At 52.8% G+C, this 17786-nt stretch overlaps 1 protein-coding gene across 6 annotated transcripts in view; it reads right to left on the bottom strand.

The window, feature by feature from the left end:
• The window catches only part of RAP1GAP2 (RAP1 GTPase activating protein 2), a 201896-nt gene that overhangs the window by 98042 nt on the left and 86068 nt on the right, over nt 1-17786 (bottom strand). For all 6 annotated transcript variants that reach the window (XR_009731268.1, XM_061390696.1, XM_061390694.1 and 3 more), the window contains one exon: nt 7617-7701. Coding sequence is in view for 5 of the 6 variants with exons in the window: in XM_061390696.1 (XP_061246680.1) it covers nt 7617-7701 (85 nt within the window). In the remaining variant the exon portion in view is untranslated. The remainder of the gene's footprint in view (nt 1-7616; nt 7702-17786) is intronic.

The raw sequence follows: 17786 nt of genomic DNA, 5'->3' as shown, positions 1-17786 counted from the left end.
GATCCTGAGACCACGTCTAAACTCATGAGCAAGGATGCTGTGATCATTACTGATGTCTGCCATCAGGGCAGAAGGCTGGAGTGATGGCACAAGGCTCATTCATTTACCATCCCTGATCCAGAGAAACACCAGGGCTTACAGAGAAACCACACACAGGCACGGGTGCCTGGATACAGCCAGCGGATTTTGGACTAAGGTCTCAAAGCAACGCAGTCTTTTCAATGACTGGATATCCATACGAGAATAAATGGACCTCAACACCAGTATGATGGCTATTCTTCTGCTCCCTGTACATCCCCCTGCTTGACCAGTCCCGGCCTCACCTACACCCTCCACACCCGACAGACTTTCCCTCTTAGTCATAGAGCACAATCAGTGAATGCCTACATACTTGCCCCCCGACCCAGCTAGTGATTATTCTAATCTTCAGATCAGAACATGCTCACCATGATACCTTAGCAAAGGGGCAAAGAGGCAGTGAAGGCCGTGTTCCTCTGCTGGTTTCCCTGGTAACCGATGAGTCAACCCGATGTCAATTCCACCTATAACTTAACCTCCTTCTCCCCTCCCGGAGCAAAGCCTGCTGCCTGTCCTGCCCTGCATCTGCCACACACAGTGGAGTGTCACTCCAGGGCCTTGTCTCAGACATGAGATCCTCTGTCCATTAAGCCACGGAGGTCTCTCTCACTGACTCCTGGTTCCTTCTTCAATCTCAAGGCTGGGCAAGTACAGGGCTTGCTGCCCAACGATGCCTATTCAGTGGTCCCCAACCTTTTTGGCACCAGAGGCTAGTTTCATGGAGGACAATTTTTTCCACAGACTCGGGGGGTGGGAGACGGTCTCAGGATGATTCAACCACATCACATTTCTTGTGCACTTTAATCTCTGTTATGATTGCATCAGCTCCACCTCACATCATCAGCCATTAGATCCCAGAGGTTGGGGGCCCCTGGATCATGGCACACAGTTAAGTTGAGATCGATCTTAGATCCATAGCTCAAACCAGAAATCTTCCAGAAGAAAAAAATGGAAGAAAATCTTTGTGATACAGAGTAAGCAAAGAATTCTTAGGATGCAGAAAGCTATAGACACAAAACAAGAAATAACCCACATCATTTTGAACATTATCATCAATTTTGATGAAAATCAATTTTGAACATCATCAAAATTTTAAAACTTCTGTTCGTCAATGACGCTATTAAGACAGGAGTGAGCTTGTATCTAGAATATGTAAAGAATGCCTACAGGAAGACAAACAACCCCATTTTAAAGGGGTAGGAGGGACAGAGGAACCGTAAGAATGGTCCACAAGCATGTGAGAAAGTGTTCAATGTCATTAGTCATCGGACAAATGCAAATTAAAGCCACAATGAAATACCCTCTCCCTACACTCCCACCCAAGCGGCTAAAATTAAACAGACTAACAATGGCAAATGTTGACAAGGATGTGAAGCAGTCAGAGCTCTCATAATGCTGCTGGTGGGGACATAAAATGGTACAACCACCTGGCCAAAAGTTTGGTGACTTCCTATAAAGTTAAACATTCACCTCCCCTTTGACCCAGCCGTTTCCCACTAGATATTTACCTAAGAGAAATGAAAACACGTGTCCAGAACAAAACGTATACCAGAATAGTCAAAGCATCTGGCTATTCATTACAGCTCAAAGCTGGAAACAACCCAAAGGTCCCTCAACAGAATAAACCAAGTGTGCTATATTCATACAGAGGGGCTAAAAGGAACAAACTGCGGATACGCTCTACAGCGTGGGCGGATCTCACAGATACTATGCTGAGCTGGACGCAAGCACGTGCAGGCTACATGTGATCTCTTTTAAATTCAGTTCTAGAGCAGGTGAAAACTAATTTACATTGGGGAAAAAAAAATCCCAGAACACTGGTTGCTTCCCACGGGCGGGTGGTTGGGATCGACTAAAGAAGGGACATGATAGAATGTTCTGGGGGACCAAAAAGAGCCTACATCTGAGAAAGAGTATGGGTCCTATGGGTGTACTTATTAATAACAGTGCACAGTTAAGACTCATGCATTTCAATGTATGTAAACTTTTTAAAAATCTGGTTACACCTAAAGTCATTTGCAAGAAGGAAACCCAAAAGAGATGGGATATGTGTATATGTGTAACTGGTTCACTTTGCTGTACAGGAGAAAATAACACAATATTGTAAAGCAATTATACTCCAGCAAGAGGGAGGGGACATATGTATACCCATGGCTGATTCATGTTGATGTATGACAGAAACCAACTCAATATTATAAAGCAATTATCCTCTAATTAAAATAAATAAATTTTTAAAAAACTAAAAAAAGAAAAAGACAACTATACTCCAATAAAAATTTTAAAAATAAAAAATTTTAAAACAGAATGTCTTTGAGAAGGAAAAAAAGAAATGTAGGCTAGCTGGCCTTAAAACAATGAACAAAATCAGGTCCAATACACACACGTGCACACGTGATGGTGGGTTCATGCAGGTGGCGTGCACACACATCCCCCAGCTCGCTAAGCCTCCAAGGCGCACCCCCGACAGGTGCAGAGCCAGGAAGCCCCCCATCACATGTGCACTGCCCTTGGGCTCCCCTGCCTACTGCACGAAATCAGAGGCCTCCTGGGAAGTGGTTCCTGAGAGGATGGCATCTGGACCAGCAACATAAACAGGGTCCGTGTGGAGACCAGGGACAGCCCTCCCAGGAGCGCCAGCGAGAAAGCCAGCTGAACTCCTGGGAGGCGGTCGCGGCTGGGGTGGGGAATGCGAGTCCCGACTGTCATGCCCCCCACCCGACCCAGGGCTTTCTTAAGGAGGGGGAACCAAATCCCCTGCCGCTGTTCTTGAGCCCTTCCTGCCCCACCCCAGAGGGGTCCCAACCCTTCCCACAAAGGCTCCCTCACCTCGCCCACACAAACGTGGCAGATCTGATGGGACCTGACACCCCTCACTCAATCCTGACAGAGAGGTGTGGTCTCTTTTCAGAGTGAGAACAGAAGACAAGGGGTAGGAACCAGGGGCAAAGAAAGAGCTGACATCGGGCCTGGGGCTGGGCTCCAAGCTGGAAAAGAAACCCCAGCACCCACACCCCCCACCACCCAGGAGAGAGGGTGGCTAGTGGGCAGTTCATGAGGGCAGGAGGCAGAGACCCAACACAGCCCTGCCCACAGGAAACGCAGGAAGTGCAAAGAAGGCTCCTCTGACGTCCACTTTCTTCCCCACCTCTGGGGACTTCACGCCTGCCTGACACACCGCTGGGGTTTTGAGGGATGCAAAGCAAAGAGCGAGGGGACAAAGCAGGAGAGCAACTTTCTGCTCCCCCCACAGTGGGCACTCAGGCCTCCTTGTTGTCTTCGGGAAAGGGGAAGGTTTGGGGTGGAGGAGGCTGCCCTCAGACTAGCAAAGAGAGGGACGGAGGAGGCTGAGCGAGGGTCACCTTCCAGACTAGGCCTGGTGGGGCTCCAGAGACGAGTGTGACAATTCGGATCAAGGTCACACCAAGGCCCCGGCATCACCACCCTCAACAGAACGCCCGTGCACTTACTGCGAGCTAGAAAAGAATCAGGAGGGTCAACCCCACCCTCTTCAAGCCCAAAAGGTTGTTCTACGGTCATTCCTGGGGCGGGGGGTCGACCAACCCCCATGCTAGACATTAGGGTCCCTTCCAACTCCCCCACCGGCCTCCCCGCGAAGCCATCCTCACTCCTCTCCCCCACTGAGAAGCCACTGGACTCACTGCAGCATGCCACATGCTGAGCCATATGGCTTCTTCTGCTCAGTTAAGGCCTCCCGAAGACAGCAGGTTCTTTGAGGGACAAGGACGGTGGCCTTGGTTTGACCCCACGGGGTCTGGCACAGCGCAGGAGATACACATGGCTCTCCTGAGTGCTGGGTGATCCATTTGGGTATGAAAACTGGATCATAAAAAACGTGAGCCTGGAAACGATGCACTGCATTCCCAGGAAGACAGCCCCCAGCCCTTCTCCCAGCCCACCCTACACCATCCACAGTTTGAATTCTGGCTGGGAACTGGGCTCACATTCTGCCCATCTGCTCAGCATTTCTTTGGTGGCTTTTTCTCAGTTTCATATTAGCAAGGGAAAAAAAAAACAACCTTGAAAACCACAACACAAAGAGGTAGGGGAGGGGCAGAGAGGACCCCTTGGAGCAGGCATGCCAGTGGGGGAAGGGATCAGCAGGGTGCTTCTCAGGCTGGAGGCCAGCTTCTGCTCCATCAGGCCCTTTCCAGTCGGGGGAGCAACTAGAGGAGGGTTGTCCCTGGTGTGTGGGGTGGGATGAGAGCATTGTATCAAAAATGGTTTGTGTCTTAGAACTGAACTGACTCTATGGCCATAGAAGGAAGACAGCTATCTTCAGTGGGACCTTGGGGAAGTCATTTCCCACCTCCTGGCCTCCAACTTACCCGGAAAGGAAATGGATCACCACCCCTGAGATTTTGTGACTCCCAAGCTAATCAACACCAAAGGGGTTTCCCTGCCACCCCTGCCCCAAGCCTGCAGTGCCAGGGAACCAAGTCAGACCCTCCTCCCCTGTCCAGATGCTGGCAGGGCGGGGGGCTGATGGAACTCCAGAGCCAGTGACCCCCTGGAGAGAGTCCAGCCTCCACCCCGTGGTGTCCCAGACCTCAGTGTCTGGGCTCAATCCCACCCTGCAGAGGACATCGCAGGTGGGAGCCCAGGTCCTCACAGGTGACTCCACGTGGAACTGATGGGGAGGGAGAAGGCTTCAGTCCATATATCAAAGAACACATATATCCGGGCTTAATTTAGAAAAGTGCCTGATGGTAGAGGAGACTCAAGCAAAACCAGAGGCGTGGAAGATAAGTGCCTGCTCCTCCAACCAGGATCCCAGTATCATCAACACATCATAAACATCTACCAGATGGACTTTCCTGGTGGTGCAGTGGATAAGAATCCGCCTGCCAATGCAGGAGACACAGGTTCGATGCCTGGGCCAGGAAGATCCCACAGGCCGCAGAGCAACTAAGCCTGTGAGCCACAACTACTAAGCCGTGCTCCGGAGCCTCAAGCCGCAGCTACTGAGCCAGTAAGCTGCAACTCCTGAAGCCCGTGCTCCGCAACAAGAGAAGCCATGGCAATGAGAAGCCTGCTCACAAAGAGCAGCAACAAAGAGCAGCCCCACTCGCTGCAACTAGAGAAAGTCCACGAAAAGCAACAAACACCCAGTGCAGCACAAAGTAAAAACAAATAAAATTATTTTTTTAAAAAAAACCATCCACCAGAATCAGGGACCCACAGAACGGGATGCAACTGCTGCCCTGAACTCAATGCTGGGATGCATCGGGCCAGCAACATGGCTTGGTAAGGGCAGTCCCCAGATGGCTGCTCCCCCTGTGCTGAGAAGACGAGACATAAGTGAGCATTGTAGTTTTGAGTAGCCGCCAGACCACTAACCCAGATCTGCCTGTCCCTCCCACCATGTCTCCAGCCTCCTCCGCACCAGCCTTCAACTTGGGGAGGCCACCCCAGGAATCTCTCATCGGCTGGCTCCATTCTCTCCCTGGAGAGTTCACCCACCCGTCCACCCCCAGCTTCAATTCCCCTGTCAGCAAAAATAACTCCGCGTTTTTACCTCCAGTCACACCCTTCTTCTGAGCCTGGCCCGCAAATACCCAGCTGCTCACTGACACCCTCACTGATGTCTCAGGCTTGTCCAACTCAGCACGCGGAACCTAAGCCCTCATTCTCTCTCCCGGGGCACTCCCTCTCAGAGCATGGCTGTAACTTTTATGCAGTTGCTCCAAACCTGGGGCCTTCCTTGCCCCCTACCTCACCCCCAAATTCTCACATCTCACCACATAGGAAATGTGAGATCTGACCACTTCCGAACAACCTCACGGGCCCCTCAGAGTCAGGCCGCCATCCTCTCCCCACTGGACTCCTGCAGTGGCCTCCCAGCCCACCCCACTTCCACTCTGCTCCCTCCCATACAAGCCAGGGTGACTCTTCAAAAGCCATCTTACTCCTCGGACTAAAATCTTCAATGACTTCAGTGCCTCTAGTTAGGATAAAGCCCCAATTGTTTTTTTCTTTATTTAAAATATTTATTTGGCCGCTCCAAGTCTTAGTTGTGATGTATGGGATCTAGGAACCGCCTGCCAATGGAGGAGATGTAAGAGATGCGGGTTTGACCCCTGGGTTGGGAAGATCCCCTGGAGGAGGACATGGGAACCCACTCCAGTATCCTTGCCTGGAGAATCCCCATGGACAGAGGAGCCTGGCGGGCGGGCTACAGTCCATGGGGTCTCAAGGAGTCAGACATGACTGACTAAGCACAGACCAGTATGTGAGCACAGAGATGAGCATCCCACACCCAGTTCTGCAGAGCAAGGGGCTGAAACTGAGAATGGTGACCCGTTTCAGTATTGCCCTGTGCAAACAAGCCACCCCGACACCTGGTTCAGATGCCAGCACTGTGACTAGGCAGATGAAGATGGTCTGGATTTCAGTGCCCCTGGATATCCCCACCAGGAGGAGAGGAGAGCTGTCCTAGGTGGGCCCTGCACCCCACCCACTCCTGAATTCCTAATTCCACCAGGACGCAGGCTCTGTCATTCCAGGATAGCTCTGTGCATGGTGGGCATTCAAAGTGGGATGGTAATGGGAAGATGGCTTTTATCTACTTCCTTTGAAGGTATCACTTTGCAACAGATTGGGTCAAGGAAGATGGGGTACAACGGGGACTCACAGGAAAGAGATACCTAATTATTTCCCTGTGAGTCACTGCCTAGCAGAGCCTCAGGAGTGGGGCAGTGGCTGGCCTAGATGTCCCCTCAGCTGCCTCAGGAGGCAGGTGACTTCTTCAGAGCTGGTCATCACCTGGCAAAGGGTGAGGGAAGGAGGGAGGCTCAGTGCTGCCTAGAGAGCAATACTGGATGAGCCAAAGTTCCCCCTGAGGGCCAGCCCAGGCACATGTGGCCACCTGGCCAGGAAGACTGGCTGACAGAAGGGTGGGGGAGCTCAGTGTGGGGAGGATGAGGCCCCTCGGGGTCCTGGGACGCAATTTCCCACGAAAGAGACTTGCGAATGAAGTGCTAACAGGAGAATTACAGGTTCCCCAGAACCGCCAGGGCAATCCTCCCATAGAGACTGGGGTGACAGAGCTACCTAGGAGGGCCAGTCAGAGGCAGGTTGACCAGCATACAAAAGTCATCCAAGTCCCAGGAGGGTCCCAGCCCACAGGACCCCTCCTTCCCCACCCCCAGGCAGCCCTTCTGAGAAGGTGACCCCATAAGGCACCCGGCCACATTCTGAGTGTCCCCGTGTAAGTGCCCCACCTGGGCCCCTTGCTCCAAAATCTACAGCTCCACAAGGCCCCTCCCTAATCACCAGGCATCCTGCCCACCGCAGTCAACCAGTCTAGTTCCTCACCACCCCCTGACACCCCTGTATCTCACAGTCACACCTTCCTCCCGCACTGGTTATCTCAAGTGGACACTGCATCCAGAGGTGCGGGGAGGCTCCATGGCCCCCACGGAGGGGACAGAAGCAGCTGGGCCTGGGGCCAAAGTAAGAGGGCTCCCCCCTGCCCCCCTCAACGTCCCCTCCCCACTTACCAGCCCGAAGCCTCTTACCTTCATGGTGGGAGGCGCCGTGAGAGGAGGGGACAATGGCCGGTCTGGGAGGGTCACATCCGAGCTGTTGGCCAGCTCCTGCTTCCTGTGAGGAGACCACAGAACACGTAAGAGGTCAGAAGTGAGCAGGGGCCTGTCTGCACCTCCTCCCTCTCCTCTATCAGCAGCTAGGCTTAAGGACACAGGCTGACATGTGCAGAAAATAGAGTCAGTGTGCTTCTTGGCTGGGATGCACTCAAATCTAAGGCAGAGCTTACTCCCAGAGTGACCCCCTGCACCCACAGCATCAGTGTCACTTGTTAGAAAGACACATTCTCAGATGCACACCACACTCTCCAATGGCGGGGCCCAGGAATCTGTGTTTTAACAAGCTCTCCAGGTGACTGTGATGCTGAGGTCTGAGTGCCATGAGGCTAAAGAGACATGGGACTGGGAAGGAAAAAAAGAAGAGGGGGTAAACATTTTCAATTCATCCTCCCTGGGGGGCCCACTGTCCCTAAACACACACACATCCTGATCAGACAGCTGACTTTGAAAAGACAGGGCTGCCTGCTGTGTAAGCTGCAGGTAAGACTTATTTTAGTCCATGTGGGCTAGGACCATGGAGAGGCAGCTAAACAGAGTTGTGTCTCCATGACAACACAATTGCGACAAGTCCGCTGCTCTCACACGCTCCCCACTTTCCATCTGGCCCTTGCTGGTGACCAGGGAATGCTGGTTGACAGTCCAATCAGCAGGGAGAGTGTGTGCCATGGATAAGCCTTAGGAGCGACGGTTACACAACAGGGCCAGCTGGGCAGAACTGGGGGCCTCCCCGGACAAGGGACTCTGCTGTCCAGGACATGCCCCGGCTATCTCCTAGGACGGTACTAAGAGCCGAAGGAGACTGGACTGAGCCACAAAGCCCCCAGTTCTGCAACTGTTTCCTTCTCTAGAGCCCCACCCTGACACAGCCAGGAGTCAGACCCCAACCTGGTCTCACTTAAATGACCAAAGGACGCCCACCGCCACCTGGAGAAAACGCTTCTGAACTTTGTTCCAGTCCATGTCCTGCCAAAGGGGTGACAGCTCCAACCCCGAGTCCCCTTCATGAGAGCAGCCACATTCCCTACAGAGCCCCGCCCTCCATCTTTCCAGAGGAAACCCTGGCCCCGGGGCTCAGACACCAGCCCAGGCCGGCCCCCTCAGCCAGGCAAGCCCAGCTCCCCTGGCACACCCCCCACCCATCCCCAAAGCCCGTCCTCCAGGATGCCAGGTAAGCAGGCTGAGTGAACAGCTGGCTTCGCAGAGGATCCTTGTGACCCTGTTAACCTCATCCCTGCCAATCTCCCTTTCTGCTCCTCCATCTGCCTTCCTTCCTCCTTTCTTCCTGGACCTGGGGCTCACGCTGATAATTGGAGAGCGGGGTCCCCTCCCTCCTGATCCAGACTGTAACTAGGGCAAGAACCAAAGGGCCAACATTCAACACCTGTGTCTGTGCACGCACACGCTCACACACAATGGAACGGACGCAGCTCCTTCTGCTGCTCAGAGCCACCAGCCTCCCCTTCCTTTTAAGGCCTTAGGTGTTACCATTGTGGACAGTGCCCTCCTGCTCTGGCCCTCGCCTGCCTGTGGATCCAACAGAGCTGGGTTGGGAACAAGCTCGCTTCCTCCAGCCACTCTACCCTCTCCAAGCAGACCCTGCTCCCCCTCAATGGGCTTGAGCCCCAAGAGGGAAAGGGAAGAGGAGGAAGGATGCTCAGGGAAGAGGAGCATCACCCTCAGATCCCCTGAGATGGAGATGGACAGGGCAGCTCCTTGGTGGGACAGGCAGTCTGGAAGGGAGAATCATGCAAGGAAGGGAGGGGGGTCAAGCTGCCACTCAGAGTCTACAGGATTGTGTGAGGTCAGCTGAGGACCCCTGGCTCACTCTGCTGGAGATGGTTTGTGGGCACACTTGACCAACTGCCACGCTGGTTCTCCGGAAACAAACCCTAGAGCAGAGCCATGCCAGCAGGTTTTTAATATCAGTGGTCAGGGGACCCTTTATACACAGTCACACTGTGCAGTTCTCTCCGTACGTTGGGAACCAGAGCAGATAAGATTATCACCTGGGTCTCTGAACTCCAGGCAAAGGGCTCCATACCCAACCCTGGTGGGCTGAGTCCCTTTCCCATGTGTTAGGTGCTCAGTCACGTCCAACTCTTCATGACCCCTCAGACTGTAACCCGCCAGGCTTCTCCGTCCATGGAATTCTCCAGGCAAGGATACTGAAGTGGGTTGTCATTTCCTTCTCCAGGGGATCTTCCCAACCCAGAGATTGAACCCAGGTCTCCTGCATTGCAGGTGGATTCTTTACCACCTGAGCCACCAGGGAAGCCTTCCTCTCCCCTGAGCCAGCCTGTTCTCCCTGGACAAGTCTCCAGGGAGTGGTGAGGACTATTAGGTGGGGAGCACAGGGCATCTGCCAGTGTGATTTCCCAAATGATGCCTAGAGCTGGAAGCTGCTGGAGCAGGAAGGAGCATCCGTGGCTATCAGCCTCTTGTGAGCTCCAGGGCGCCATTCCAGACTCCAGAGGGGACACCTGGCTGGGCAGAAGGCATGACCACTGCCCTCAAAAAGATCAGAACCCAGAGCACATCGGCGCCGATGGCTACAAATTAGAATCTACCCGCCTTGGTACCTAGATGGCTTGGAGTGGCTCTTATGGGAGGGGACGGGCCACATTGCACCAACCCTACTCTCCACTCCAGCTCTCCCTCTAAGAGCCAAAGTATGTATTTAAGAGCTAACTGCCTGTTACATAGTGAAGTAAGTCAGAAAGAGAAAAACAAATATATATTAACGCAAATATGTGGAATCTAGAAAAATGGTACCAATGAATCTATTTACAGGACAGGAATAGAGACACAGACATAGAGAGCAGACTTGTGGACACAGTGTGGGAAGGAGAGGGTGAGACGAACTGAGAGCGCAGCACTGACACATATACACTCAGTTCCATTCAGTCGCTCAGTCGTGTCTGACTCTGCGACCCCATGAATCGCAGCACGCCAGGCTTCCCTGTCCATCACCAACTCCTGGAGTTCACCCAAACCCACGTCCATCGAGTCAGTGATGCCATCCAGCCATCTCATCCTCTGTCGTCCCCCTCTCCTCCTGCCCCCAATCCATTACCATACATAAAACAGATAGCTAGTGGGAAGCTGATGGATAACACGGGGACCTCGACTCAGTGCTCTGTGAAGACTTAGAGGGGCGAGATGCGGTGGGCATGGGAGGGAGGTTCCAGAGGGAGGGGACATGTGTACACTTACGGCTGATTCACACCGTTGTAAGGCAGAAACCAACACAACACTGCAAAGCAACTATCCTCCAAAAACAGGGACAAATAACAAGTGCTAGTGAGGGGCTGAACTGTGAACTCAAAGATATTTTCAAGTCTTAACCCACAAGTGAACGTGACTTTGTTTCGAAATAGGGTCTTTGCCCACTCCAGTACTCTTGCTTCAAAAATCCCATGGACAGAGGAGCCTGGTGGGCTGCGGTCCATGGGGTCGCTAAGAGTCGGACACGACCGAGCGACTTCACTTTCACTTTTCGCTTTCATGCATTGGAGAAGGAAATGGCAGCCCACTCCAGTGTTCTTGCCTGGAGAATCCCAGGGACGGGGAGCCTGGTGGGCTGCCATCTATGGGGTCGCACAGGGTCAGACATGACTGAAGCAACTTAGCAGCAGCGGCAGCAGGGTCTTTGCAGATGTAGTGAAGTTAAGCTGAGGTCATTAGCCTGACTCCTTAATTCAATATGACCAGTATACTTAGAAGAGGAGAAGGTGGCCATAAGAAGACACAGACACATGGGGAGATGCCATGTGACAACAGGAACAGAGGCTGAAGTGAAGCAGCTGGAACTCCAACAGTTGCCAAGGACTGCAGACCACCATGAGAAGCTACAAGAGCCAAGGAAGGATTCTTCCCCAGAGGCTTCAGGAGGCGCATGGCCCCACTGACACTTTGATTTCGGATTTCTAATCTCTGGAACTGAAATGAGTATCTGTTGTTTTAAACTGCGTGGCCTGTAGTACTCGGTTAGAGCAGCCCCCAGAAACAAATACACTGCCCAAGCTCCACGTCCTAGCCTTGGCTTTGTAACCGGAGGACCAAAAACAAAGAGCGTGAAATCCCTGCTTCAGCCTCAGTCCCCTTGCTATGGTCAGCTGGGCTCAACCTGGTCCTGCCCCAGCCTTCACCACCAATGGCATCTGTGTGTGAGCCACCCTTCCAAGGACAGCCAGGCCCAGCCTCACCACCAGCTGGTGCTAAGATAAGGCAGAGTAAGAACACGGTGCTCAGTGCAATTCCAGCCCTTTCTCAGGCAAACACATCACACAGACCAGGTGGTGAAAGTGACATGATTATATCAAGCGATAACCTTGAATCTGTTCTAATGTACAATAAGCCAAAGGTAAACTATTAGCAGAAGTGGTATCCTCACTATTCTTTGTAATGACTTTCTTGTAACCCACAGTGATCTTGACACGTGTCATGGCAGTGAGGTTGAAAACTGCCTTTCCAGCCAAGCCAGCTCACAGGCCGCCCTAAGGTGGTGGGGTCCCAGACCCACAAAGGGACCCACAAGAGGCGGGGTTGGTGATGGAGGCAGAGGAGGGAAGGAGGGACATTTCATGCGCAGCTAAAAGAGAAGGGTGGTGAGAGCAGGTGTGAACGGGCGGGTCAGGAGAACCTCTAGGGGTCCTGGAGATGTTGCCCACTTAGCATCCCCCTGCCCAGAGCTGCCTGGTCCTCTACTTTGGGATTCTTTTCCCAGCTGGGAAGGCTCAGGGAGACACAGGGAAAGGGGGGGTCCTAGCTGGCTTTGTGCTGTGCTTTGTCACTCAGTCATGTCCAACTCTTTGCAATCCCATGGACGGTAGCCCACCAGGTTCCTCTGTCCATGGGGATTCTCCAGGCAAGAATATTGGAGTGGGTTGCCATGCCCTCCTCCAGGGGATCTTCCCAACCCAGGTCTCCCACATGGCAAGGGGATTCTTTACTGACTGAGCCACCAGGAAGGCCCTAGCTGGCTTCAGTCAAATGTAAGTCTCAGGAGGAAATGATCAAAGAGCCAGGAGAGGAAGAGGAGAAACCACAGGGATGATTCACCCAGATAGGGCTGGTCACGGGGAACTGGGCAGAGCCCCCCAGGCCAAGGGCCCCCAGGTCCTCGCCTCTGGCCTCCAGTGGCCCTGCCCCTGACCATCTGCAGCCACTGCAGTTCACCTCTCCCACATTTCTATGAAAAGCGACCTACACTAAGAATCAAGAGATTCCCGGGCTCAAGTTTGTCTCTACCTGCTACCCCACTGTGTGACCTTGGTGAAGTTACCTCATCTCTCTGTGCCCCACTTCCTTCCTCTGCAAAGATGGGGTGAGAATGTTCTGACGCATTAAACACACATGCGTGTGCGTGCTAAGTCGCTTCGGTCATGTCTGACTATGCGACCCTGTGGACTGTAGCCCACCAGGCTCCTTTGTCCATGGGATTCTCCAGGCAAGAATACTGGAGTGGGTTGCCATAATGGCTGCGAAATAAAATAGGGAGTCCTATACAAATGGAGACCATTATTACTATAATTCATACAATGATGATCAGGTTACTAAGTGAAAAGACAGAAGCAAGGGTCCAGGGCTATTTACACATCTTTGAAAACATCTCTGGCATCTCAAATAAGCACCAGTTCTAGCCCCGGGGATCTACCACCAGGGTCATAACCATCGGTTAATAATCAACAACAGGGAAAAAAAAAACCCTGTAGCGGCAGGTAGCTCTGAGGCCAGGTTTAAGCCCTCCCCCTGGCACAGGGCTTCTCCCAAACCAACATACTCCCTTGTCGGCATCGACCACTACTCCAGCTCCACAGCCCCCCTCCCAGGTTCCATCCTGGTTTCTCTTGCTTTCCAAGTAGCCAACCTAGAGAGATGCAGACAGCTGGCTGCTATGCGGAGCTTCCCAGGAAAATCAAACCAAAGGCAATGATACACCTTATGACAAAATAGATGAAAATAACTCAAGCATCCATTAGCGGAAGAATGAACAACCAAAACACGGTCCTTCTGCACTGTGGAATATTACTCAGCCATAAAAAGAAGTGAAGCACTGATCCATACTATGACATGGACGGACCTCAAAGGCACGCTAACTAACAGGAACCAGAAACAAAAAGCCACCCGTTGCACGATTCCATTTATAGGAAATGTCTAAAATAGGCAAATCCAGAGACAGAAAGCAGATGAGTAGTTGCAAGAGTCGGGGCAAAAGGAGAAGGGATGGGGAGGCTCTGCTCATGGGTACAGGGTTTCTTCTTTGAGGTGATAAAAATGTCCAGGAACTATGCAGTGGGGATGGTTGCAGAGCTTTGTGAAAATACTAAAAATCACTGAATCGCACACTTTAAAAGGATGAATTTCATGGAATATAAATTATATTTCAATTTTTTTAGAAAGAAATAAGAGTGAAGAGGCTGAATGGGCTCCATTTCAGTCACTTCTCCTGCTTAATTTCCTTCTCCGGCTGCCTTTTGATGGCCCCGGGGCCCCAGGCGGTATGCAGATTCTAGCTTTCTGGCCATGCTAAAGATGCTGAGTATGGTTTCCTGACCAGTCCCACCTACTGAAAGCAATGCTTCTCTCCCCATTCCCAGCATCCTTCAGTACTGATTCTTGCAACACAGTGCTTAACACCTTAGGAGAGAGTTTTAGAGTTCCAACTTTTCACACTTCCGCATCCTGCATAACCAACTAGACCATAAACAATAGGAAATAACATAACACAAATTTTTTCAAAAACTTCCAGAGAAATCATCGTAAGAAGAAGACACAATGGAAAGAAAAGGGAATTAGAAGCCAGGACTGGCTCCCACCAGCTCTAACCCTGACAAACTGGAAACCTCAGTCTTGGTATCTGTTTTCCTCTCTACAGAACAAGCAGGCTAACTCCAACTCCTATTCCCTCCACAGGACTCGGAAAATTGCACTCAACTCCTCAGTATGACTAGAGTCTTAGTCTTTCGTACTGGCAGAAAACTGCGTGGTCACTGGACAAGCCAGACCGAGTGGGGAGACGAACAGAGACCAGGCTAGGTGTGGGCTGGGGGTCCCTGCCCAGAGGAATCCACTTTGCTGTCTGCAGAGACCCAAGGTCAGTGGCACAATCATGTAGCCCTCATTCCAGTGACCAGCAGTGCTGGGGAGTCCCCGTGGTTGGGAAACATGTCTGAGAACTTCTGCCCATCATGGCAGGATAGCCTGGCAGATACTGGAGTAGAGGGTCAGGCTCCAACCTCAAGGGAGGCAGGGAGGCCGTGTGCACAGTGAACCTACATGGGGGGCATTCTGGCCCAACAGACCTGGATCTGCATTCCAGCACCACCCCTGGCATGCTGTGTGGGTTTGACCAGGTTACTTCGCCTGACCCCACCTCAGCTTCCTCATCTGTAAAATGGTATAATATTTGCCCCCTTGGATGGTTTGAATAAGGCCTGGAAAGCACTTAGCTCAGCACGTGGTCCATGGCAAAAACATAATTCCTGGCCACCAATGTTGTTGCCAAAGCTGCCCTCAGTTGAGTCAGAGGAATGGCCTTGGGTGGGTGGAGCACCAAGGCAGAGAGTCAATTAGAGGGCAGAGACGGGGCAGGAGGGCCTGCTTCAAACCTGGGGGAACCTGGAGGCGCGTCCAGCCACGGTGTGTGCACCTCCAGGTCAAGCACAAGGCTTGATTCCAAAGCCCTGGGGCACAGGCTGGAGGTGAGGATGTTACTGTTTGCACTGTGCTGAGGCTGATGTAGAAGGGGAGAAGGACGCCAGCCCAGCAGAACAGGCCGGGGGCAGAGGGAGGGAAGCAGGTACAGGATTCAGGAATGAGAGGCTCCAACTGGTGGAGAGGCTGAGTCCCCATCCCCCTCTGAGAGCCCCTTGGGAAAGAGCAGGTGTTGCTCACCTGTCAGCCCCTGGCAGGCTGGCTTTAGTGACACATCCCATCCCTGGGCATACTCTGAGAAGAGCCAGGAGAGTCAAGCACACCTCTGGACTTTTGAAGATGTAAAACTCCCCCAGGGAGTACAACACTCACTTCATCCCACAGTGCCCATCCAACCCCAGGGTCCATGCAGAGACCAGCAGCCCAGGGAGAAACTAAGAGAAGCTACCCTACCACTTAATCATGGTGACAAGGACTCTGAGGCCCAAAGAGGCAGAAGGAGATGCCCAAGCCCCATGGCCAGCCTCTCTCTTCTTCTGGGAAGAGGCACGGCTCCCCAGTCCCCTTAGCACGAGTGTGGGAGGTGAGCAGGTCACATCTCAGGAAGAACCCGAGGAACCAAACATTGTTGGTTCCTGGACAAACATTTGTAAAGGACGAGTGCCAGGGCCCTGTGCGAGGTGAGGGGCTGAGCAGGGGCCCCGGAGATGCTGGCGTGCGGGTGTGCAGGAGGTGTGCCCGGTGTGACTCAACCGCAGGCCCGCCACGTGGGACCAGGGGAAGCCTGGGCAAAGCTCCCGGCGTGCAGCTGCAGGGAACATGCTGGCTTCTCTCGGGGCATGTAGGGAGAGGATGGCACTGCTCTTTCCAGGAGGCCTGTGAATCCCTGCATTGAGCCAGTGGTAGGAGAAAGGGCAGGCGCCAAGACGAACACACGACAGGGCAAACCAGCCATGAGGATCGGCCATGGCTCCCGGCCGGCGGGGGCGGGTGACGCAGCCTCCCTCCACCCCGGCACGACAGCTCAGCGCTGATGGACCAACCCGCCCACACGGGCAAACCTCCACACTCCTGGGAAAACATGCCTTTACTGAACAGACAAGCTTTAGACCCGACTGGTGCCGGCGGGTTCACGCATGAGTAAGAGGAGACTCAGAGGGGTTCTGTGTGGGCCTGAGGCTCACGGAGCCAGAAAATTGGAGAGTTAGGCCTCCACCCCAAGATCTCCGACTCCATTTCCATGGCTCCTCCCGGTCACAAAGGGAAAGCCAGCTCTGCCCAGCCCTTTCTATAATCTGAAAGGAGAACACGGGCCAGCACCTTCCATGGCCTTTAAGCTTGAGCTCCTGTGAACCAAAGGTGGGTTGTGTGTCAGTGCGGGTGGTGAGGTCAGGATTATTTACAAGCATCTGAGAAGACAATCCAGGCAGGAGAAGTGAAAATGCAGAAGCCATCCTGAAGGCCCAGCGCACCCACGTGAAAGACCCTTCTGCCAAATGTGCGCTGTAGGTTACAGGTTAAAACAGACATAGAACAAAGTGCTGTGGGGACACTGGGAAGAGGGGGCCAGGTCTCCTTGGGAGATCAGCTAAGGTAACGGAGGAGGTGACAGCCGAGCCAGACCTGGAGGGAAGAGCCAGCATCTGCCTGGGAAAGAAAGAGAAAGGAGAAAGGCCCTGAACAGAGGCACAGAGGAGGGGAAGCCGAGAGACTATGGAGCCTCAGAACAAACACACCGCTGGCACTTAGCAGGCCCCCATAAAGGAAGAGTGAAAACCAGCAAGCAGTCCTTGGGGCTTATCATCTACGGGGTAGTGTTGAAAATGACCCACATATCCTTTCTCACTTCATACTAACAAAACCCTCTGCAGCAAATATCATTAACCCCACTTCACAGATGGAGAAACTGAGACTCTGAGAGGTTAAGTTACTCGCCCAGGGTCCCAGAGCAGGGAAGCAGCAAAGCTTAGACCCACGCAGTCTGGCTCCACAGTCCACGATGTATACCACTGTGCCAACCAGACTGCCTGCAAAAGCGGCAGCCCACTCATGAAGAGCATTCTCAGTACACTTGCTCAGAGTTGGGGGCACGCCTCCCTGCGGGCACCCAAGGTGATCTGGAGCACTCTTTATTGCAACTGTCCCTTATTGACCTTTTACACTGACCTTCTAATTGTGGCAGGCCACCCTAATCTTCCTTTTATGGTAGTGACATAACGTTGCCTTCTAAAACGAGTTCATTCAAGATTTTAAAACTAAGCCAGTCAAGGCAACTAGTAAGTAATAGATACAGGTGTGACACTGACATGACAGAAGCAGTGAAGGTGGTTTGGGAAACAGGCACTGAGCAATCTGAACTCTGCCTCATGGGCAGAGGGGAGCGTGGAGGTGGAAGGCAGGCGGCTGCCCTGCAGGGCTTTGCTGGAG

This window comes from Bos javanicus, chromosome 19, assembly GCF_032452875.1.
Source record: "Bos javanicus breed banteng chromosome 19, ARS-OSU_banteng_1.0, whole genome shotgun sequence".
Lineage (NCBI taxonomy): Eukaryota > Metazoa > Chordata > Mammalia > Artiodactyla > Bovidae > Bos > Bos javanicus.
Note: the sequence above shows the minus strand (reverse complement) of the source record. Positions and strands in the feature narration are given on the sequence as shown.